The sequence below is a fragment of the Nicotiana sylvestris genome, chromosome 2 (assembly GCF_000393655.2).
Source record: "Nicotiana sylvestris chromosome 2, ASM39365v2, whole genome shotgun sequence".
Lineage (NCBI taxonomy): Eukaryota > Viridiplantae > Streptophyta > Magnoliopsida > Solanales > Solanaceae > Nicotiana > Nicotiana sylvestris.
The window spans coordinates 156,551,480-156,575,626 of NC_091058.1; the positions used below are offsets into that span (position 1 = coordinate 156,551,480).

Below are 24,147 nucleotides of genomic sequence, written 5' to 3' on the forward strand. Positions count from 1 at the left end.
TAATAAATCCGTAGTTCAAGTCTAATTTGTGTAAATACCACGATAAATCTTGAAGTGGGGTATTTGTAAGCATTTAAATTTTATCGGATTTAATCCATAAAGTTATTTGGACTATATTTTAAATTCAAGATATATTGGTCCAAATAAATATTATGGGCTAATATATAAATGAATTAATTATATAGGTCAAATATAAATGGATTAAATAAATAAGTCTTAATCCATTGGGCTAGCCCATTTAATTGGGCTAAAGTGATGAGCCCACTTCATTAAGCCCAAGATGTCATCTTCCTAGAAGCCCAGTTTGGTGCCACGTGTCAAATGACGTGGCGCGCCAAGTCAAACGGAAGAGCCAATAGGATCATGCCACGTGTCAAAATGACAAAGCATGCCAAGTCACACTAAAAGGCCAATGAAATCGCGCCACGTGTGCAAGTGACATGTTCTAGCCAATCAAATGCGGTCATGTCACACTTCAATTTGATTGGTCGGAAAGAGTTTGTTCTTATGATAACTCATCCTTGCCACAACTATAAATAGGGGTCTTCATAACTCAGAAAAGACACCAAAAGTTATAACAAGAAGCAAGAGAGAGCTCGTGGATCAAACACCGCAAATTCCTCCACAAGTTTCAAGCTTCAAGCAATCAAGCTCAAGCTCAAGAACAAGATCATCGTTCGTGGCAACAAACATAGATTCAAGATCAAGCTCAAAGACCTTTGAATTTATTTACAATTGGAAAGAAGAATCAAAGGATCCATGGAAATTGTAACACTCAATTATTTGAAATCAAATACTACGATTGATGCAATATTTTCGGTCTTGATTTTATTTTCTCGAACCAAATTTATTGTCTACAGTAGTATGTAAAATTACTTTTGAGGCCTAAGCTAGCAAGAAAACTAGAGGAACTTAATTTCTATCCTTAGGCTAATTTCTAGCAAGAATATGTAGATGAGTAGACAGAGGAGGCTTGAGATTTGGGGTTTTCCGGTCTCAATTCATAGATTTTGATCTTGTGCATATTAGTTCATTGGTAAATAAATATACTCCAATTACCAGGAAAAAAAAAGTAATATTTCAGAATTTTTATGTAGTTAAAATTCTATCCTTCATTTTTACAAAAGCATAAGGAAAAAAAAACACCTCCTAGTTTTATACATAGTGCCTGCTTTGCATTAAAAATTAGTAACTTTATTAAAAGAATATCTTTAGTTCCTTAAAAGTTTTCATGTGATAAGAAACTACTACTACTAAGTAACTAATGTAAAGTTAATCAAGTGAAATAATTTAAACTGATGAGCAGTCAGATTCAGTTTCACGTTTTTCGTAAGTTAGGTTTTTGAGTATAAAAATCCAACTAATTTTCAAGACTAGCTGTTATCCCACATCGACCATGTGGAGATAAGAGTCCAGAAAGGAGGGCTACAAAATTCGATTGCAAAAGAATGGACAATTATCTTTGCGCTTGGGGCAATGACGCAGCTAGTGAGGTTCTAACCGAGGCGCGTCTATTGCTGGTTGAAAACTATTTCCAAACCCCCTCTTTGGCCTGGGTTCTGCCTTGGCCATTGAGAATTTTTGAAAGGGCTTCCCTTTGGGGTAGAGCCCTACAATACTCAGTCCAATTATTAGCATCTTAGCCATCACAATTTTCTCAAATCTTATATAATACCTAAGTCTTAGTAACAAGTCGCACAACTATAATGGACAAGTGTATGTTGCTGAATGACATGGAATTTTCCATGGTTTGTTAGGCTTAAAATATAATTTTTAAATTTTGACGAATAAACGGTTTACAAAACTCAAACCAACCATATTTACAAACCACACAACGTGAAGTTAACTTCGCTTTCCACGTTCCTTGATCAGCTATAAGGTGTTTATACGTTTATAGGTCAGCCTCTTCATTTATGATTTGCAGCTACCAATTCAAAGAGGGATAGGGGCTAAGATATCTTACATTATGCTCTATTGAGATGCTTCCATAATCCAGCTTGTACCACAGACTGATCGTTGTTTTCCATTATTTGTACACTTATCTGTGCTTATTGTTGCAGTAAACATTGATATTCTTTGCTAGAATCAGGGACGCAGATACCTTTCTAGTTTTGTTCATTTTAAAGTGGTTCCCTTTGTTGTGATCAGATAGACGGCTCGTAAAGAAAATGCAATTCAGTTTTAGACACCTTAAACGTAAAGGTGCGTGAAATAGAAATAGGCACTAGACTAACCATATGATACCAAATTTACCTACGTTCCTTCTAATCTGAGAAGGCATTGTTGACGTCTAAATAGAAAAACAGCATTTCGTTAAAGCTTGGTTGACTTAACCATATAGAAGAAAAATTGTACTCTATGAAAATAGTCCGACGAGCCATGCCTGAGAACAGTTGCAAAGAAACATAATAACTCTAAATAAGCAAATTAGAGAAAACGGTTAGCAACTAGAACTTGGGTGCAATCACAGCCATTCTTTACAAAGTTTCCAAAATCTTCCTCACCATCTTGCACCTTGAACAAATTATCAACGGCGGAAAAAAAAAGGAAGGAAAGAAAGCAAGCAGAAATTAGATGGAGCTCGGGATTTTCAAAGGTAAACTAATTTAGATCAACCTTGGTCATCTCAAACTCTGTACATTGTAATGGATCCGGAACCCCGAGCACCAGCATCACTTTGACAATGTCAGTGATGACCGCCCCTTTTAAAAGACACCAATTGATTTGTCCTTGTGTTTATCCTCCCCATCATCTCCAACCTGTTTTATAGCAAATATAACTGGGCTTAAAAATGAACTTCAACAGAACATTGTTTATCTGGTGCAAATATCATACCTCCTTGGTTAGATGCTGCAGAATATCCAAAATCTCTGAGAAATCAGGTCTTTGAGTTGGGTCTTGCTGCCAGCATTTCTGAAGGAGTTCCACAAGCTTTGGATGAGCATGCTCTGGAATCGCTGGCCGTAGACCCTGATATCATCATTCCAACAAGGAATTGTAGCTCAGCAAGAAAAGATTTCACTAGAAATATAAATGACATTACACGCATATTACCTGTTGCACAACGCCTATTGCTGCTTGTAAGGGTGTTAAGCATGCATATGGAATCTGCCCCATCATAGACATGACGTAAGTCTCGGTGATAAAGAAATACTAGGTGACACTGAGTAGCAGTAAAACTTACTTCTCCAGTCAGAAGTTCCCACAGCACTATACCAAAGCTGAAAACATCGGCCTTGTGATCATATGGTCTGTGTTCAATTACCTTTCAACAACAAGAAACCTATTTTAGGGTTGAATCATAAAACAACTTGAAGTAAACAAACTTGCTGACAAATGGTTTATCACAAATTAGGCTTCAGCCGTTACTGAAATACAATGTTGAAGTGGGATTGATATAAAAGAATGGTGAAAAATAAAGAGCAAAGATGCCAAATACTAAACACTATACTCAGCAAAATCTTAAACCCTCAGCATGACAAATTGTAAACGGAATTCTTGTGAGTACACTGAAGCAAACTGACTTAAAACTCAGTAAAACATTATTGAAAGTGACTGCGCTTGAGCCCCAGCACAGCTTGAAGGGACAATCACACTTCATTAGGTCAATCAATCAACCAACAACTCCAGCTCCAAACTAGTTGAGCTCGGCTATATTAACAATCTACTCTATATGGATCCATTTTATTCCAATATTCAATCACGAACACGAACAACTCTAGTTTTAATCATTTTCTAAAACTAGCGATTTTCTAAAACTCATACTTATACTTATCCCTGTACTGATGTACAAATCTCCAACCATACTGAAGATATTCCAGAGGAACATAACACCTAATGTAAGTGCAAGAACAACAATTATGCCAAAATCCTAATTGACCTCTCTCTCATGTATGGATCCTTAGCTTTCATTCCAGTAATTTCTTAGCTTAATCCGTATGGATTTCGATAGATGGTAGGTTTTTTCAGACAATTTGTCTTTATGCGAATTTAGGTTTACCTCGTTCCTTTTAACATCTTTAATCATCCTAGTACCATAATTCTGACTGATACATCCAGAGGGTAGGACATGTCCAAACTATCTCATATGTTCACTAATTTTATCCTTTCATAGTAAATCTTGTCTAGTCTTTGTATGATTGCACATCCATCTTGACATATGCACATCTGTAGCACTTGTATTGTGGCTTTGAATGGTCCAACATTTGCTCCCATACATCATTATTGGTTGTCACAACCATTCTATACTTGGTAAAATCTTCCTATTGTATAATATACTTCCGGTAGCACTCCTCCTTTTCAGCAACCCTACTTTAATTTTATATGTCACATCTTCATCTATCATGTCAATATCATTCTCATGTAAGACTAAGAATTGTTTGCGTCTAGCAGTGTTATCAAAGGGGAAAAGTGCAAAAAAGCTCTAAGGTCCATTGGGGCTTTAAGCGAAAAGCACAAATAAAGCGTGAGCTTCAATGAAAAAAGGCGCAGCGGGAGAAAAAGTAAAATATGCATGTAGTCCAAGACTAATCATTATAAGCATGAATAACAATTATATGGACAAAGAAATGGAAAAAAAATTCACGATAAAGTGAAATATCAATTGTTTAAGATCGACTTTTCAGGATTACACTCATTGGCAAGGAAGAGTATGCCTTAGAGCTTTGATGCGACACTAAAGCGCCCACAAAGCGAGGCGAAGCGCTCAGCTCAACGTATTTTGAGCCTCACTTCAGGGATTAAGCGCGCTTTAAGCACGCCTTTGACAACACCGGTGTCTAGGCATCACAAATCCATTAATCTCACGTGAACTTCATTCTTCTTGTGGAACGACAAAACCTAAGCATGAGATAAAAGGAATATTTGGTACACCAATCACACATGATGTGAACAAGAAAAGTAATATATCAGTTTCATGACTTCCAACCGAATTCAAGATATTGTAAGAAGTTTTGGGTGATATATGAAATTTACATCTTGCACACCTCAGGAGCCATCCATCTATATGTTCCAGTTTCTGCAGTCATCACCCCTGTTTGAGCCTGCACTCTGGCAACCCCGAAGTCACCAACCTTAACAACCTATACAGGAGAGAGATGGATCTAGAAATCAATGAGAATACACCGGCAAAAAAAAAAAGAAACAAAACCTTTGAATAGAAAAGGATCGTTGTCTTAAAGCTGGCATTTAGCATTTGGATAATTTAAGGAACACACATTGTTTTATTTCCTTAAAATGAAGAAATGAATGGTATAGATATTATCAAGAATATTACGGCAGTATGGTAGTTTGTGGAGCGCACTGTTTGCACCTTTTGTAACTATAAAGTAATTTGAGTTATCTATTGATCAAGCTCACACTCTTTTAATAGTACCCATTGAACATGTAATAGGATTATAGTAGTAAGTATACTGCATCTGACTTGGCATTTCGATCTCGTTTGCTTATTCTTTATTCTTACGAATTCAGTTTTGTATTCTATTAACAACTCCTCTTCTTTACCTTGGACTAAATTTCTTTGATAAGGATCTTCATCAGTAAGGCATTTGAGGATATGCAAGCTCTAGAAGTACCTATGCACTTCAAAAACTTGATGTAACTATCATAAGATAGCATTTTCCATGTCTCATTCAATACTCTTGGATAGCCTAGTTATACAAGAAAGTTATTCCGCATATTCTCTACTGCTAGTGAAATTCTAACCTTGATAAGCCCGGGATCTTTCCTTTTTCAAAAGCTTCAAACAATGGGATATAGTAATCTGAATACTACACTTAGTAAGTGATGACATGATATCCCGAATTTCAAACAGTAGACACAGTAAGACTACATGACCAGCTTTCTGACATAGTATAGAAACATCTCTGACTTACTCCATGTTCATCCATTAGAAGATTGGCAGTCTTCAGATCCCGGTGAATTATCTTATTCTGGTGCAGATAATTCATTCCCTTAGAAACATCAGCCGCAGCCTTGAGGAGAGTAGGAAGCTTAAAGGCACCTTTTTGCTTGTGCAAAAAATTGTAAATACTTCCTCTGGACATGAACTCTGATCAAGAGTAATCAAAATGCAGCTTTCAATTGATATGATGGAGAAGGATAGATACCCATAGGTTCTAGAAGTAATTTGAGATAGAATGTAGTATCAGTAGCTAAAAGACATGGTTCAAAATTTTGGCAAATTCAAAAGAAATCAACAGAGACCCAGCATTTCTCTGATACCAAATATCACAATACTTCAAGCTTAAAACTATACCAGTCACAATGCATAGGTTTGGAGATCGCGTGCATGCCCCTATAAATTGAACGACATTTTTGTGCCGAATTTTCCTACAACAGGAAATAACAGAAAATCAACAAGGAAATTAAAACTGAGACACTGGAAATTTAAATCCACAAGCAGAATTCCCATACATATTTTGGATTTATTATTATTTCTCAGGCCAAAGTGCAGTTTAATCATGTCCAGGACAAATTGACTGCCATATTTTTTTTGGATAAGATAAATTCCATTAATAGAGTACCAAGGAGGTACGACAAATTGACTGCCATGTGTAAGAAAAGATTGGCACGGTGACCTAATCTAGAAAGATGGTTCGTCAATTGCAAGAGAATCTTTTATTTTAACCAGACGATGTTCAGATGAGATCATGTTTCAGAAAATGATCAAGCTTTTGATAAGGTAAGGAAATTCTTTATAAGGGCAGAAGCTGATCGGGTTTCATGCTAACTTAATCCTTCACTATGTGTGTGACGTCTGTTACCATGAACAGCCAAATGCCAATTACAGAAAGAGTTATGAAATACTTATGGTGCATGTACAGAGATCACCAATTCAAGTACTAAAGTGAAAAAGTAACCCCCTAGATCCCAAATTGAATGTCCTGTTTAACTTTCTAGAGTCGCTTAGATCATTTTTTGAGATATACTATATTGATGTATTTTTTATGAAAATTTCAAAAGAAAAATCTTATTTTCCAAGAACTACTCAGTCATCTTTCAATTCTACTTGGGGTATTGGTTATGCTGACACTTGATAAACTAAACAGGACATTTAATTCCGGACTAAGGAGTGAAAAATAGCACATTCTCTTCTGGTATAAAATAACTTTTTCTGTAGAGTAAGCCACTATCTCTAGAAGTGTTGAAACAATCTGGTCTTGATTAGTCTGTAACCTATGGACAGACTCCTCTTTCACATAAATGAACAGAAATGAGGTTGTAAATCCTAAAGAAACTGCTCATTCCAGAATGACCATGAACATATGACTGACACACCTCATAATGAAAACCTCTTGTGAGAACTCTTTTAACATATCCATATTCAACTGCTTTGGCTTCAGAACTTTTATAGCCACTTCCTGGCTACAATAGGTGCCTTTATACCTGAAAGAGACAGTATAAATTTTCTGAATTTTCTGATACACAAACTTAACTAGAAAGCAAGAAATAGATAATTGAATCATACAGAACTCCAAATGACCCAGATGCAACTCTGTTTTCAAACATCAACAAACGGGTATCAATTTCCCAGTCATCAGTTCCATCAGTAGGTATTTTCACACAGTTAGAAACTGATTCAGATACTGTTTGACCTTGCTCGTTCAAAGAAGCCACAGAATGTTGTGGTTGCTCCTGAAAAAACAAAACCCAGGTTTGCCACCACAGAACGTCCAATTATAAAACCCCAATCTATAAGTATCCAACTAAAGAGAAAACGTGCGGTGAAGAAAGTAATAGAGAACTCCGGTTGTGGACTCTAAGCAGGCATAATCTGGTGCAGACATGTAAAATGACCAAACTAAGAACCTCCTTTATGCCCCTTTCTATTTTTTCAATTATTCAGACTACCAAAGAACTTCTACAACAGCCATACAGTAATTATCACCATTGTTGGCACACATGCCAAAATAAAGGACAATGTAGATCATGTAGTTCATTACCTTTACTTTTTTGATGAAATGGTAGTCATTCACCTTTTAATTATAGGAAATTGTTATGATGTCATAAACAAGAAAGGGTTGGAAGAAATCTCAAGAACACCACACAGAACACCGTCGATCGAATACTGTAAGCGTATCTAGACGCAGGCACCTAACATATTTTTGCATTTATAAAGATTTTATGTTTATTTCCTTTTATCATTTTCATACCCAAACCACATGCATACTGCACATATTACCTGCAGAAAATTCTATAGGCAACCCTAGATGGGCAATCAAAAGGTCAGGGGAACCTACCATAGTTAAAGTGCGTAAAAATAATTTTTCTTCCTCAGATTCTCATTTCAAGTAAGTCCTTCCAGAAGTTTTGAAAAAGAAAGTTCCAGGAATGGTTGATTAGTGACTGGATAAGTGCTCATATTATCCTCCTTGCGGTTATAGGTTATTTTGTAGCCTTGTTTTAACACAAGTATCCTCCCAAGTACCAACCTATGATTTTGCCATGCATTGTTGCTCTATCATAGATGCAAGCTTTCAAGTAACAACTAAGCCAAGCCTTGCAAATTTTATCAAGGATTATATTTTCTTTTACAGAAGTGCATTCGAGATATATTATTTGGTACGATGTATAAGAAAAATAATCTCCATGTGACTAATAATCCTTCTATTTCCTCCTATTAAGAAATACATCACGCACAAGTTTCGTTGACAATAATTCTTCGCTCAACCCTGGAAACCGGGACTGGAAAACTGAAATTGATTTAACAACAGTTAGAAGCAAAGTAACTGTAGGATTACTCTACTGGAGATCACGCTATATCCTTATCAAAAGAAAATCACGCTATAACTTTGTCCTCAATCAAAGGCAACCTTCCTAAGCAAAGACTTTACTAAAGTAAGAATGAAAGAAAGCAGCACCAAAGCACAGGCAAAGACCTTATGTTCAAGACATACATTTCTTCTTTTCAACCTCCAATGGCTTCCGACAGCTTCTGATATCATGAATCAAATGGACAAAGATGAACTCTTCCCAGTGGACATACCAAATTCAAATTAATGCAATCATGAGCAGTCCATTCATGAGTACATAGATTTTGAATCCACTTGTTTCAGGATGAAGGTGGCTGAAATGAGAATGTTCAGATGGATGTGCGGGCATACCAAGTTCGATAGAATTAGAAATGAAGTTATTCGGGACAAGGTGGGCGTGGCCCCTGTGGAGGACAAGATGCGGGAGGCGAGACTTAGATGGTTCGGGCATGTGAAGAGGAGAGGCACAGATGCACCGGTGAGGAGGTGTGAGAGGTTGGCCGTGGAGAGCCTAAGGAGAGGTAGAGGTAGGCCGAATATGTATTGGGGAGAGGTGATCAGGCAAGATATAGTATTGCTCCAGCTTACTGAGGACATGACCATGGATTGTGTGGAGGTTGAGAATAATGGTAAAGGATTAGGATAGGTAGCCGAGCGTTGTCCATGTCTATAACAGTAGCTTTAGTACACGAGTTAGTGTTATTTGTGTATTTTCATATTCCTTGACTTCTGTGATTACTTGTTGTTGCTTTCATTTCGGTTTTCTGATTGCAGTACTTAGTTTTAGTTTGCATTTTTGCTTCGGTTTACTAATTGGTGTGCTTGTTGTTGCCCTTTCTTTTACCTTTCCTAAACCGAGGGTCTACCGAAGACAACCTCTCTGCCTTCTTGAAGGTTGGGATAAGGTCTGCGTACACACTACCCTCCCCTGACCCCATTTGTGGGATTACACTGGGTTTGTTGTTATTTCAGGATTTCTCTAGAGGATGCACTGAATTTCTAAAAATAAGAAACAGCACGATACCAACACCTTGATATTGCTAAAGAAAAGGCATTCACATGAAACACATAATATAAAGAGTAGAATATTTCAAATGCCATTCATTCTCATTTCAAGTAACAAGAACATCTACCTTGCTCCTCATTATTCCCTTTTGCAGCTCACCCTTCAGCAACGCTGTTTCCTAGAATTTCACACTAAAGAAATAAGTAGGAAGTATATACTACCCACTAAAAAAGAAGGCAGAAACATGCTTTATAAAATTCGTTATTATAGGAAGAGAACAAGGACATAATATGCCCCCACATTTGAGAATATGTTGCATCTCAAAAACGAAGCCAACATCTTGTTGACTTGTGTGCTCAACAATTAAGTGAAACCATTTAAAGTGAAATTTATGAGACAAAAATGAGAAAGATACAGCACAGTAACTCATGGAAAAGAATTGCAAACTAATCTTAACTAACAAAAAAATCAAACACTGAACCGACGGGCAACCAACAATCCAGGGGGCAATGGTCCAAATGTAAGTGTCCTTGTAGGGGAAAAAAGGAAAAAATTCAATCTCTTACTTACAGACTTGCAACCATATGACATTCTTTTCCAATATATTTCAGTGTGTAACAACAATTACGCCGGTCAAATAGGTATAACTAGAAGAATGAAACACAGACCTTTCAAAAGAATTGCTTCGCTATAGAAAGAAACGTTAACACTGTACCTGATATGGCCATCCATCAACCACAAAGACATCCAAGGAGAAACCATCAGCCGTGGAAAAAACGTGAGCTTCTTCAATGTTCAGACCGATCTCAGAAACTATACAAGTCAACTGACAAACCAGGATGAACATCAATTTTCAGAGGAAACAAGATGAGATCAAAACTAACATGCCAACATTCCCAAAAACTGAAAGATATCTGGAAGCTTCTGCAGATAAACCAATTATAACTCACAAGAAAATCACTTTAATGTGGACTAGTTAATCAATGAAATAACCATAAAAATGCCTGAGACAGATAAACAAGTAAAATAAAAAAGGATGTTGGTCCATATAAATCATCTCAATATTTTAATAGATATCCTTCGATTTTTGAAGGATTCCAGGCCTTGCACGCAACAGACATCTTACAGCAACCATTTAGGAAGGTTAAGAAGTTATCACAGCACCACTTGCATTCCTTCTGGGTTGAACATAGGTTTGTGGTAGTGCAAGGATTAAAGTACCGAAACCTTCTAGTTGGTGAGAAATGTTAATCCTGGTGCCTTAAGTTTAAAGATCAAATTTTTCTGCAAAGAGAATCCACTTTAGAGTACAGGCCCTCTGGAGTCTAATGCAGCTTCTTGAGGTTTTTGTTAGTTTTTATCTATTTTTGGTGTTTGATGCAGTTTTTGTTGTTCGATTTCTGACAGGACTTTCCTAGTACTTCTGGTTAAATCATTTTTTCATCCTTCCCATAAAATTTAACAGGCAAAGTTTGTTAATATTTGACAGAGATCAAAAGTGCTCACTTTTAGCAAACTTAGAGGACCGAAATCACTCAAGAGTATATTTAAGAGATAATTTTGAACCTAACCCAAACATAAGGGATGTCATTTTTACCACAAATTTTACCAGTATACGTATGTCAAGATTGTAATAACAAATTAAATTGTCTCAATATATGTGCAAACAGTAGATTTCTGAGAGGCCTAGCTCATTTTCAGAAAATTTTATGGTAATACCTACATAAAATATTCAAGGACAGTTGTATTGAAACTCCTTGCAGTTAGAATGTTTACACACAAGTACCATGTAAGGACCAAAGAAGATTTCCAAAAGGGAGAGCTACCTGAGCGAGCAACTTTGGCTTGTCAATTGTTGAAAAGGTAATCTCGTGCATGGGCCTACATAAATTCAATGGCACATAGAATACTGCTTGAATACAGTTAAAAAAGGAATCGTCATTAAGAAAATTTGTGAAAAGAATCCAAAGTATAAAAGAAGTGACCTTAATGGTTATCTTTCAAATGAAAATTTCACTTGCAATAGGATCAAGAGGCATGAAGATTGAGCAATTTACTTGCTTACCCACACATATATAGTCAAGTCATAAGTCTACCTGACATTGCTAACTCTAGAAGCCCCCCTTTCCTCTCCTCTCTCTTCAATAAGTGCAATGAAAGGTGGTTCTTTCTCACTACAATCCATATCTATCACTTAACAACACCACCAGAAATTTGTAATCGTGACCATCTACCATCCTCCTCAGCTTCTCCCCTCTCTATCTTTTCTCACATGATCATGACGATATAAGCAAAAATTTATCTCATCCTTCAACCACCATGTCCATCATCTATAATAGCTTCCAAACACCCCTACCACTACCATGCAATTATTCTTATGTTTAGTACTTACATTTGACACAAGTAAGTTTCACTTGTTCTGTAATGCAGAGCGGCAAAGTCAATCGGCTTGAAGTTATACTTTTAGGGATACATAGACTAGTAAAGAGCGCTATGCTGAGGGTAAACACTTAGGGGTCGTTTGGTAAGGTGTATAAGAATAATGCAGAATATGGTGTATTAGTAATGGTTGCATTAGTTATGCTGACATATTTCTTATCCATTGTTTGGTTTGATGTATTAAAGCATTGCACAATTTCTTAAAGAATTGTCTGTTTACAAAAATACCCTCATAACTAGCCCATCACTTTATTTTTTTTAAAAAGAAACATATGTTGAGGAATGTTTTTATATGAACAGGGTTTTAATAAAATTATTTGATTTGTCTACCTATATTGTAGTAGAGAACTTAATATTTATTTTTAAAAAAATATGCTAAGTGTTTATGTATTTACTAGGTATATAATTTTATTTCTCACTTTCTTGGATTATCTCTTACTTGCATTAATATAATAGCATATTTTAATCAAGCAAATTTTGAAGGACAATTTTGTCTTTAACTAAGCTAATGCATGAATTAAAACTCATTGCATTTTTAATACCATGGTTTCTTATGCATTAGTTATGCATAGGATAATACCAAATAAGGTGTACAACTAATGCTTGCATAACTAATGCATAGGTTCAAAAAGTGTATCAAACAAGGTATTATGAATACACAAAGCTAATGCATACATTATTTTGTCTAATGCATCCTACCAAACGACCCCTTAAAGTAGAAAGAAGACTCCAGTATTTTGCATATACTTAGAGATCAAATAGATGCTGTTGTTATACATCAAACACAGATTCTTACTCACTCCCTTCCGGACCTATTACGTTAATATCTCAATACAATTTGACATGCAGGAGATCAAGTAATGGGTTGCTTGATAATAAGGGTTGAAATTTACATATTAGGGTTGTGATTCATTTAATTTTTAAATGATTTTAAGTATTCAGCTAGCCTGAACGTCATGCCCAGTCTTCCTTTCTAAAATAGGTAAAAACCTGAGAAGTCAAGCTTAAGCTCAAATATCACAAGATTTTGGCTTTGCTCATCTTCGTGGACTAAGACAAATTGAGTTAACCAGAAGGGCTGCACTTCTTGTAGTTTGAAAAGGAAATGGAACATCCATAAGGGTTCCCCAGGGAACACTAATTCTATATTCAATCAACAATCATCCTAAAATACAATCAATAGCAACAATCATTGAATTTATTCATCCAAAATTTACCCAATTGCTTGACAATTCATTAGATATTTTCGTCCAAATATGATTGCATGAGATGTATAACTTTATTTATTTCCGATTTTGTTGTTCTTCAAAAAAAATTATTTGATAAATATTCTTCATAAAAGATCTGTAACTTCTAGAAAATAAATACTCCTACTCTTTTGTTTAAGGTTTCTTAAAACAAACTTATCATATAATCCAAAAGTAGCATACTCATAGGCCATGCATTTTGTGTGAAAGCGCAAAGAACGTTTTCATTCCTCTTCCGGAAAGGGCTAACCGTGCATATATGTGAGATATTGACAGTCACGAAAGCATGTGAGAAATAAAACAGCAAACTAGAAATTATGACGAACCCACAAGAATATAAAAGGTTAAGAAGCCAAACTAGCATCACAAGTCGTACGGTATAACGACTCAAATGTTAAGGAAAACTTTACCTGGTTGTCCGTGAAGTTGGGTTGACATCATTTTCTCCATCATTTACATGAGCATTATTATCATGATTTTCGAAGGCCTGTAGACTTGGTGATGAACCAAATGTTGGAGGAGGATGGATGCTGGAAGGTGGATGTAGGGAGGAAAAAAGATGGCAGACAAATCAATTGAAAACTCAAGGATGGAAGGACAGAAAAATCACAAGCCTGAAACTAATATAAAAGATCAATACAAAGAAAAACGACCTTAATGCTTAACTAAAGTATACCTTGCGCATTCGTCTTTAACTGTAGAATCTACATCAACAGAGTTGATTGAGATTCCATTGTACGTAGGATGCACCTGTATTATGAGACTTAAGGTGAGATTTTGCATATGATAACAATCTGCCAATTAATACTCAACTTAGACTAGGCATCTCATCCTAACCAGGCAATTATGCTTGTGATTAGAGTCTGCTAGGGATATTTGTTTGATCAATCCCTTCTTTTTTTCCCTGCCTCTACTGGAGGATAACATGTCCAGAGATCATTCCTTTATGTCATCTCCGGTATCGTAGATCAATCATAGATCTGGGGAGACGTGCCCTTCCCAACCTTTGGGGCAGTACGCCTAGTCGAGGAGTCTTATTGTAATTTGTTGCACACTCTTTAGTTAAGAGCTAGTGAACACAATGCCTTTTGCTTATTCTCTAGCCTATTGTTCTTATGCTACATAGAGCCCCTTCCCATTGGAAGCCTAAAAACCACAGAGTCAACTCCTTGGGCATTAAGAATGCCTCTTAGAACCATATAAGACACTCCACAAGAGGGGGACCAAACACCACTGTCATAATTACAAGAAAAAGGAGGGAAAAAAGAAGAAAAGAGTCTCCCCACAAGAGCTGTAATTTTACTTTTCAGATAACAGGGTATATTGATAAATTAACTCAATGAACACCATTGCATTGACTATCTTAACCACATCAGCCTATTGAAACTTAGGACCACCAAAGAAAATCTCACTTGACCTTTAAGAAAGTAGTCCAACGGAAGTCCTTAACAAATCATAATGTTTCAACTTAATTTTTACAGACTTTTACACCACAAGAAAGATACCACTGTACCTTCTTGGTTGGAATTTTCAAAAGTTGGGACTTTGTGTTTGTATTCTATTGTTACTTTAAATACAATGGAAATAGTTATTATTACTTAAAATTTATAAACTTGTACCGTTAAATCCATGGTTATGTAACAACGAAAAAACTCTTTTACATAACTACCAATTTGATGTGCTGAGGTTGTTATCTTATTTTTCTTTTTTATTTTTCTCTTATTGTTTTTTGGTTAAACCATCAAATATCTGTAGCCCACTGGTCTCATTTAATATTCACGCTGGCTAGGCTCACTACAGGGATAAAGCGCTCCCTACCAAGAAGTTATCCCTTCTTAGGGCTCGAACCCGAGACCTTTAGTTAGGATGGAGGCATCCCAACCATCCCCACGCCTCTTAGTGGTGGTGCTACTATTATTTAATAATCACATTTTACCTTTTCCCTATTTTTCTTTTCTCACACCACCCATTAACCTTTTTTTTGTCTTCATCATGTTTTAAGACCCTCATCTTCATAAGTACTCCTCCTCTGCACTATAAATGTCATTCTTGCCATTTTCTTGTTATCTTGTTATCTTTTTTGAGAAGGGGAGCCTTGGCATAACTGGTAAAGTTGCTGCCAAGTGACCGGGAGGTCACGAATTCGAGCCGTGGAAATAGCCTCTTGCAGAAATGCAGGGTAAGGTTGAGTACGATTAGTGTCAAAGGCGAAATGCCCCAAAAAGCGCTCTAGGTCCATTGGGGCGTTAAGCGCAAAGGGCAATTTAAGTGTGGGCTTTAGTTATAAAAGGCGCAATGCAAGAAAAAATAAAAATATATATGTATTTCAAGCGAAATGTAACAAACTCATTCATATTGTTTTCATTAACAACTAATACACTTATTTGCCGATTATATTTGTAGTCTAGTATTGCCCCTTTTAAGATAGAACGCACGGGCAATAAGGGGCACGTCTTGGTGCCTTGCCTACACCGAAGCGCGGCTTAAGTGAGGTGAAGCGCCCTCCCTGAGTTTTTCTGAGCTTCAGGGCTTAAGCGCACCTTAAATGAGTCTTTGAAAACACTGTGTACGATAGACCCTTGTGGTCCCCCCTCGCATAGCGGGAGCTTAGTGCACTGGGCTGCCCTTTGTTATCTTTTTTGAATCATGTGTCGTAATTTATGGGGATAAGTTGCACAAATTTTGCTAACATCTCATGCACCAAATAACATAAGGAAAAAGATAATACAGGAAAGTATACCTGCACAAGGCGAACATCAAAAGCAGGTCTATTCGCAGGATCCTCCGCTAGTTGCAGTAATCTCTTATGCGTGAGCACATCTTCTGCTCTTTCCACATTCACATCCGATGCATATCTGCATGCAACCATATTCATCCCCATACACCACTACAAGTAGACAATCTCATTTGATCACAAAAACTAGTATATTTTTAGACGAAACATAATTCGCTGATTCCCAAATCAACCATACGAATTCAACAAACAGAAAATTGATCAATCATCAAGCTCATTTGTATGGTTAATTTCACAGATAATAAACGATTTTATAGTCTAATTGCAGGAAAATCATCAAACTAATTTTTCTAAAAAAAATATCACTCAACACACAAAATATCCTAAAATAACAATTTGGTCAAAAACGAGTCAAAGTTGGGCCAAAACTCATCCAAAAATACCTTAATTTTCACTAATTTTGGTTAAAAAGTTTAGTTCTATGATTTTCCTACAGTTAGAAATTAAGTTCATGACCTTCAGTGTAATTAACCCCTCATCTCCACTAGTTAGGGCAATTAGGTAAAAAGTAAAACTTACCCGCACCGAGTGTTTACACCAGACCATTAGATACATGACATGTGTTTCTGCATACACTTCTTTCATTAAACCATGGTAATTATTCTATATTTTCACCTCATTAAAAAACAGTAGTAAATTAATATAGTTTGGTAAACTCCGGGCGTGCCTAAGTTTTTGCCGGCCAGTTATAAGTATCTTCTATACCATTAAACTTTATCCGAGCTCATTTCATTCCAAAACTAAATAATTTGTCCTTTAAACAAAATTTAAAAAATTCCTAAAACGAAAAGTTACTAAAATTCGAGAAAAAGAACCTAACGAAAAGTACACGTTAGGGGTTAAGAAATTAACCGAGCGGGGAGGCGATTAAAGTGAAGCCAAAGCTGGTCTTCAAAGCCAGGGAGGTTAACTTCATCGAGATTCAAATCCTGTAATCGAGTCAACACTTCGTTAAACGCTTGAAGCTTCTGCCTCTGAAGCCGGCTCTGTTTCGGCGACGACGGCTCCATAGCTCGGCTTCCGCAACTTTCGTTATCGTCCATCGCCATTTTAAAGAGTAAAAACCAAAGTTTTATGCTACCTTATACAGGCAACAGTATTAACCAAATTAAAAATCTGAACGTAAAAAAAAAAAAAAAAAAAAATCAGTGCAGTAGAAGAAAGCAATTGCTCCGTGATTAAGCGAATACAATTGATGTGATTGGAAAGTACGAGAAAAGGAAAATTTGGAGAAAGATAGAGAGGAAAGGGTGTTGGGGGAAAGGAGGGGAGGGAAGATTCTGGTGGGGTTTTATTAGTTCCTAGTTCCTACCAGTGACACTACTACTCTACTAGCCTAAATTATTTTGAGAAATAAATTATTATTATTTAAAGAAAAATAATAGTGGTTCCTTAAACAGGTTGAGTAGTTGACAATTACCTTAAAACAAAAACAAAAAGTTGACCATTTAAGAAAAATTAGTATTTGCATAATTTAAGGTCGTATTTGGCTAATTGCATAAAACTAAAAATAACATATGCATTAAACTTGATACCAGCATTGTTTATAACGAATTTATATATTATTCTGCCTTAGATAAAACATAAAATAAGAATACATATATTAAAAACATATGTGGACAAGATGGACAAAAATTTACTTAAAAGTATGGTTGCATAACAATTGTTATACAATAATTTATGATATGACAATTTTATATATTTGTCAATATATTAACCTACTTATAGAATTCATCGCAAAAATAACAATTATTGTGACTTAATCCTACAAATTTGTAATCCAAATAAAGCAATCCCAATAAATTATTCGAGTAGATTATTCGAGTTTTATACCTTTAATGTATGATTTTTATAATTTATATTTTTTACTTATTTTTTTTTTTTTACGATATATAACAGTCTTTTTGTTTCTTTGAAATCGTAAAAGTGCTTACTCATGAACTTCACTTGTGAGTCATGTGGCAATCATAAATCATGTGATAGGCAAAATAAGTAAAGTACAACATAAATTCATCAAATCGAATAAAGCTGGATTTAATATATAGGAATCATTTTCGCCCACTTTCATTTTTTTTATCTGTAATACCCAAAAAAAAAGGGAAATCAAAGTGTTCTTTGATGATGATGATGAAACTAATTAATAATATTGTTCTGATAATGACTTGAATATCTCCTTTTACAGTGCCTTGAAACTCCTTGCTAAGCATTTGGTTTCATCTTTGTGCTTTTGTTTTTTTTCAATTATATTCCCTTATTGCTCACGAGTTTCACTTGCCTATTTTCTTTTGTGCATTTGAGCGGCTTAGGCTTTTTAAATCTTGTGCAAAGCAATGGGAATGGAAATTAAAAGTTTTCACTATAGTCAAACTCTTGCACCTCAAATTACGTTTAAGAAAGTTGGAATTACAAGAAAATAACCATGGCTTCACACCATAACAAAAAATGACCCATATTTTTAAGTTTTATCTTATTTAGCCCGCATTGTACATATTTTGAAAGTACTAGCAAACTTAAAATCTGTGTTCTTATAATCATTACTTCTAAAAGCTATGGAGTTAAATCTGTGTTCTCACAACCATTGATTTCACTCTCTCTTCTTCTCACATCTTCTACATATGCTTCAAGGAGCCCAATTGTTCTAATGTGAAATTTTCCCTTTAGAAAAATTTAATTAAGTTTTCCCATTGTTGTCCTCATAAATAGTCGCATGACTTCCTATATATTTTATACCGCAATTCTAGTATTACATTTTTGTTATAAGAAATGCTAATATAATTTTATACCGCAATTTCTCAATTATTTAATTTATAGCGGATCTCATACGGATAATTTATACATGATTAGTTGTATGGAAATAAAATACCTAAAAACTAAACTAACCTTGATTTTATATCTACATTTTAATTTACGTTAAGAAAAATTGTCAAAATTACAAACTTTTTATGTTATATAGATGATATATTTCATTTTAAATGTAATATAATGAACCAAACATCTGCTTAAATAAATATATTGTCACGACCCAAAATCCACTAGTCGTGATGACACCTAACTCAATCTGCTAGATAAGCCAACTAACAGTCAACACAGTCCAAACGAGATTTATAAGAAAATAATGAAGAATTATCTGAACTTTTATACTATAACCCAAGGACTGGTATTACGAATCATGAGCTTCTAAGACTTAGAATTTACAAAAGCTGGTACGACATAAATACACCATCTGTTCGAAATATACATAAACAGATTAGCAAAATCTTAAGATACCAAGGACAAGTGACAACTATAACTGGAACATAGATACATCTTCGATGCCAGCTCCCGCCATAGAGAACAACTCAAACTCCAAATCTGCACGCAAGGTGCAGAAGTGTAGTATGAGTACAACCGACCTCATGTACCTAGTAAGTATATTGTCTAACCTCGATGAAGTAGTGACGAGACTTTTTAGTTAAAATATACTCACTGATATAACCTGTGCAGTAGACTAGCAATAGAAACAATACTAAAATATAACAGAGAATAGTACAAGAACAAATAGAAGCAGTAATAGAATCATTAGAAGAAATTACAGTCAATATTCCTCAATATCACAAACAATCATTTCCTTATCATGATGAACATCAAACCTAAGGTAGTAAATCCAGAACTTTCATAGTGTGAGAAGTATACTCAAAATATCAAATCAAATAGCACGGCATAACTCATCGTGCATTTATCTCATTCTCACCAAATATACGTATAATAATAATAATAATACCAACCAGGTAAAAGAAATGCCAATAACCATAACTACAAAGTGGGAATTACACAAGTAGCAATAACAAATGATGCAGTATATGAGGCATAGAAGTAGTGATAGCAATTAAGATGGAAGATAATAAATTTCACTAACTAACATGGTAGAAGGCTTAGATGTAAATATAACAAACATAAAGGAAATCATGATCTTTATAAGCTAAACAAATAGAAGGTATGGATAACTAACATGGTAGAAAGCTTATACGAAAAGTGCAACAATTGAGATGCGGTATAGATGTAGATATGATAAACAAGAAGGAAAGCATAATATTTACAAGTTAAACAGATATAAGGCATGGATAATACGACAACAAATGATATAGAGGACTAAGGTAGAACAACAACGACAAGTCACATAGAAAATATATGTGCAACAATAACAACTCAAGATAAAGGCATGAATATATATACAAGGAAAAGATACCACAATATAATACATATCTCTCGTCCTCGTCTGTACGGAAACACCCTTCGCGCCATGAACACATGATAATATAAAAATAATGAGACGGCATCACTCTTCATGCTTTTACTCTCATCCTCACATAATAATGTAAATGAAATGGCACGACATCATCTTTCGTGCTTAACTCACATGGCACGACATCACCCTTCGTATTTTGCGCTCTTCCTCTCATGGCAATTTATATGAAATGGCATGGCATCACCTTCGTGCTTTACACTCTTCCTGACCAAGTACATGTATATTAATAACAAGCAAGGTAGGAAGCATGAATAACATCAAGGAGAGCGATTAAGCAAATATTCCAAATGAACATAAATCATAGCTTCCAATCCAATAACAATTCAATAAACCTCAAGAATTTTATTGTTCAAGTATCTCAACCAATCTCAAAAAGATGATCTTCAACTCAAGTATAGAATCTAATTTCTCAAGAATAATGATCGTAGCTATGTATTTGTGATTCAGTATAATGACGACCGAATTTAGCACATAAATAATTTCAAAAAAAATCCGTCAAAATTTAATCAAGTTATAATAAGCTAAATCATCGTTTCTAGCATTTAATTTCATATTCATATTAATCTTGAAGTCAAGTAAAACGCGAAACAAGAAGGTCACTTAATCCTACAAGGCACAAATAATCGTATAATTTACCCTCAAGCATGATTAACCCTGGCACATGCATATACTCTTGTTGCTTCATATATGCATCACCCCCGCATGTAGCAAATAATATCAATTAATAGGGAAAAAAATCAATAAAGTTAGGCAAGACACTTACCTCGAACAAGCCAAATCGGTACACTAGAAGCACCTTCCAGCACAAATCAACCTCCAGACGGATCAAAACTATCCAAAAGCAACTCAAAATTAAATCATCAAATAATGCAATAGGAAGCAAACTCAAACGATAAAGGTCGAATCTTTAATCAAATACTAAAAGTCAACAAAAAAGTCAACTCAGGCCCACACCTCGGAACCCAACAAAACACACAAATTCCGACAACCCATTCAATTATGAGTTCAACCATACTTATTTTACTCAAATCCGACTCCGAATAAATGTTCAAAACCCAATTATTCACTTTAAAAAAGTTTAGACAAAAATCCTCAATTTCTCTTTTGGATTCATCAAATTAAATGTTAAAATCAAAGAGAGAATCATCTAATATAATTGAATTCGAGTAAAAATACTTACTCCAATCCAAATTGGACTCTAAAATTGCTCAAATCCGAGCTCCAAAATCATGTGAGAAAAAGTGACTAAATTTCGGAACAAGTAAAATAACGCAACAACTCTTATAGCTCGAATCATATCTTAGATGACCCCGAAACTTATATTTGATAATTCCAAAATAATCCTTGCGATATTACACCTAAGATAGCCTTTTGAATTACTCAATTTAGCCTTAAGATGAGGGAGACATGACGTTTTGAAGTTTTAAAGGAAGTTTGAAAATTTAAGGGATAAAAAATAATATTTTCGTAATTATTTTACTCTAGAAAATCAGTAATAAAACAATCTTTGTTTTAGCACCCAACACTCATTCGGAATCTCTCGGACACAAACCATATATGCATTTCAATCGTAAAACACGCTACGAACCTGTTCGCGCACTCAAAATACCGAAAAGAGGTTATTGTTGATACCCAATTTTTTCCTATATACTTTATAGACAGTACTTTCAAAATAGCATATACATGCATATATAAGCATGCACAGGGTTTTTATAATTTTTCTATAATTTTAAAGGCTTTAAAATGATTTAATTCTTCCCCTTTTAATTATAAAATTTCCAACAATTATCCTTCAAATTATTTTAGTGGTAATTTAGCCATCCAAATCCTATATTTATACCAAAATAGTGCTTAAGTATTTTTAGTGCATTTTTTATAATTTTATTTGTATTTTTAAAACTAATTTGCATACATTTGCAATACTAGCCCTATTAACGCATAATTATATTTATATGCATAAAATGATCTTCTATATTTTTAAAATGTAAATATCTATTTTAAATCATTTTATTACACAAAATTATTTTTTATAAATCATCTATATTTATTATAAATTATATAGGGTTAAATTGGCTATTTAAAACTTAGCCAAATTGTATTTCAATTTTAGCCTAATTTCAACCAAACACCCAGCCCAATTCTTAATTAAATTACCCGACCCAGGCCCTAAATGCACCTACCCAACCCAAGGCCCCCATCAGATCCTGGTCGTTAATCTAAAAGATCAACGACCCTCGTTTGTTCTTTCCTTTTTAATTCCAAACGACCCCTTAACCTTAATCACTTCTCTACATCCGTCGCCCTAAAATCCTCTCTTCTCTCAAAACACTCTCAATCTAACCCTAATCTTCAACCACTGACCTCCCAACTCTGGCCATCTCCGGTGACCTTTCATCATCTCTTAAGCCTCTAATGGCTTCTCTCATGCCAGCTTGCTTTCTCTAAGATTTTCAAGGGCCCAGGGCCATGCCGACTTGCATCTAGGGTTCATATCCTGCCTGTTCTTGGCTATTTTAGTGTGATTTCAAGCAAACTCATTCTATATTTGCTACGATATTTGAGTTTTTGGACAGGTTTCTTCATCTCTATATGAGTTCTTTCGAAACCCTAATTTCTTTTCTACACCTTCTAGATCTCTACGGATCTAGGACGATTTGAGTTTGTTTGTTGAATGTTTTACACTGTCCTTGAGGTTCTTTACAAGAAACATATGATTTCAAGTGTTTTTCATCTTCTTCTAAAAACTAGTATTTTCGGAACTTCTTTTTAAAACCTTGTTTAACTGATTCTTTATGTTTAAACTTCTATTTCTCGCATATCTTGACTGATTATATTATTTTACTACATCTTTAACTCGTCTATGTTGAAAGCCCTAATTTTTTAGGGATCTTCATTTGGTTCTGTGTATCAGCATGACTGACCGATTCTTGTTTTTTAGTTTCTGTGATTTCTCGTGACTATCTTGCCTTGATATGTTTCTACTGAGTTTCTTAGCCTGAATTTACACTGATTCTATATGCTTATGTTCATCTTGATTGTTCACATCAAGACTTGCATCTTTCTCACTGAATCAGTATTGTTTAACTTTCATGTTTGCTAGAGTTGCATGTCGACTCTTGACTATCCAAGTCTTACTTTATTTATATGCTAAACACTGACTCATGACTTTCTCTTTGATTGATTCTGAATTCCCTGTTTCTTGGTCTGATTCAAACACTTTCCTTTAAACCTTCGATTCCTACCTTCCTACTCAATTTGATTGATTTGCTTACCCTGTCTGCATTGGTACTTGATTCTTACTGACTATCTCCTTAATTAGAGTTTTTCTGAACCTAGCCCTAATTGTTTACTCTATGCCTACTATGTTTGAATTATTTCCCTTGTCTGTTATGCTCCAGTTACACATTGCTTTCTTTCCTTATTTGTTATTTGTTCTTACCGTTTGAACTGATTCCCTTAATTAAAGGAGTACTTGTACTAATTTTGTTCTAATTGGTTCTGAGTTTCATAATTACTGTACAATTGTGATTCTTGCCTTATTTTACCTAGTTTCGAACTAGTATATATATTATCTCTCATTAACAATCAAGACACACGAACACATTGGTTCAAAAACTCCTTCT

General features: G+C 35.0%; 1 protein-coding gene and 1 non-coding gene across 4 annotated transcripts; one reads left to right on the top strand and one right to left on the bottom strand.

The window, feature by feature from the left end:
- The first annotated feature begins 1,458 nt into the window (after window positions 1-1,458).
- On the top strand, window positions 1,459-1,610 carry LOC138886669 (U4 spliceosomal RNA). Its single transcript, XR_011405716.1, has one exon. It is a non-coding gene; the product is annotated as a U4 spliceosomal RNA (small nuclear RNA).
- An 817-nt stretch (window positions 1,611-2,427) lies between these two features.
- On the bottom strand, window positions 2,428-17,542 carry LOC104247750 (serine/threonine-protein kinase STY17-like). Of its 3 annotated transcripts, none has more exons than XM_009803844.2 (16): window positions 17,092-17,541; window positions 16,186-16,300; window positions 14,122-14,195; window positions 13,856-13,975; window positions 11,586-11,640; window positions 10,475-10,585; window positions 9,887-9,937; window positions 7,469-7,635; window positions 7,279-7,386; window positions 6,257-6,330; window positions 5,874-6,049; window positions 4,986-5,081; window positions 3,185-3,265; window positions 3,055-3,108; window positions 2,836-2,970; window positions 2,428-2,759 (listed from the first exon to the last, which is right to left on the bottom strand). In XM_009803844.2, the coding sequence occupies exons 1-16, from the start codon at window positions 17,286-17,288 to the stop codon at window positions 2,706-2,708; spliced, it is 1,668 nt and encodes a 555-aa protein (XP_009802146.1). In that variant the 5' UTR covers window positions 17,289-17,541; the 3' UTR covers window positions 2,428-2,705. The 3 variants fall into 3 exon arrangements, 2 of the variants coding, with proteins under 2 accessions (XP_009802146.1, XP_009802148.1); XM_009803846.2 differs by having other exon boundaries at window positions 16,186-16,332; window positions 17,092-17,230; XR_011405512.1 differs by lacking the exons at window positions 2,428-2,759; window positions 2,836-2,970 and having other exon boundaries at window positions 3,079-3,108; window positions 4,975-5,081; window positions 17,092-17,542.
- Between the last annotated feature and the right edge of the window lie 6,605 nt (window positions 17,543-24,147).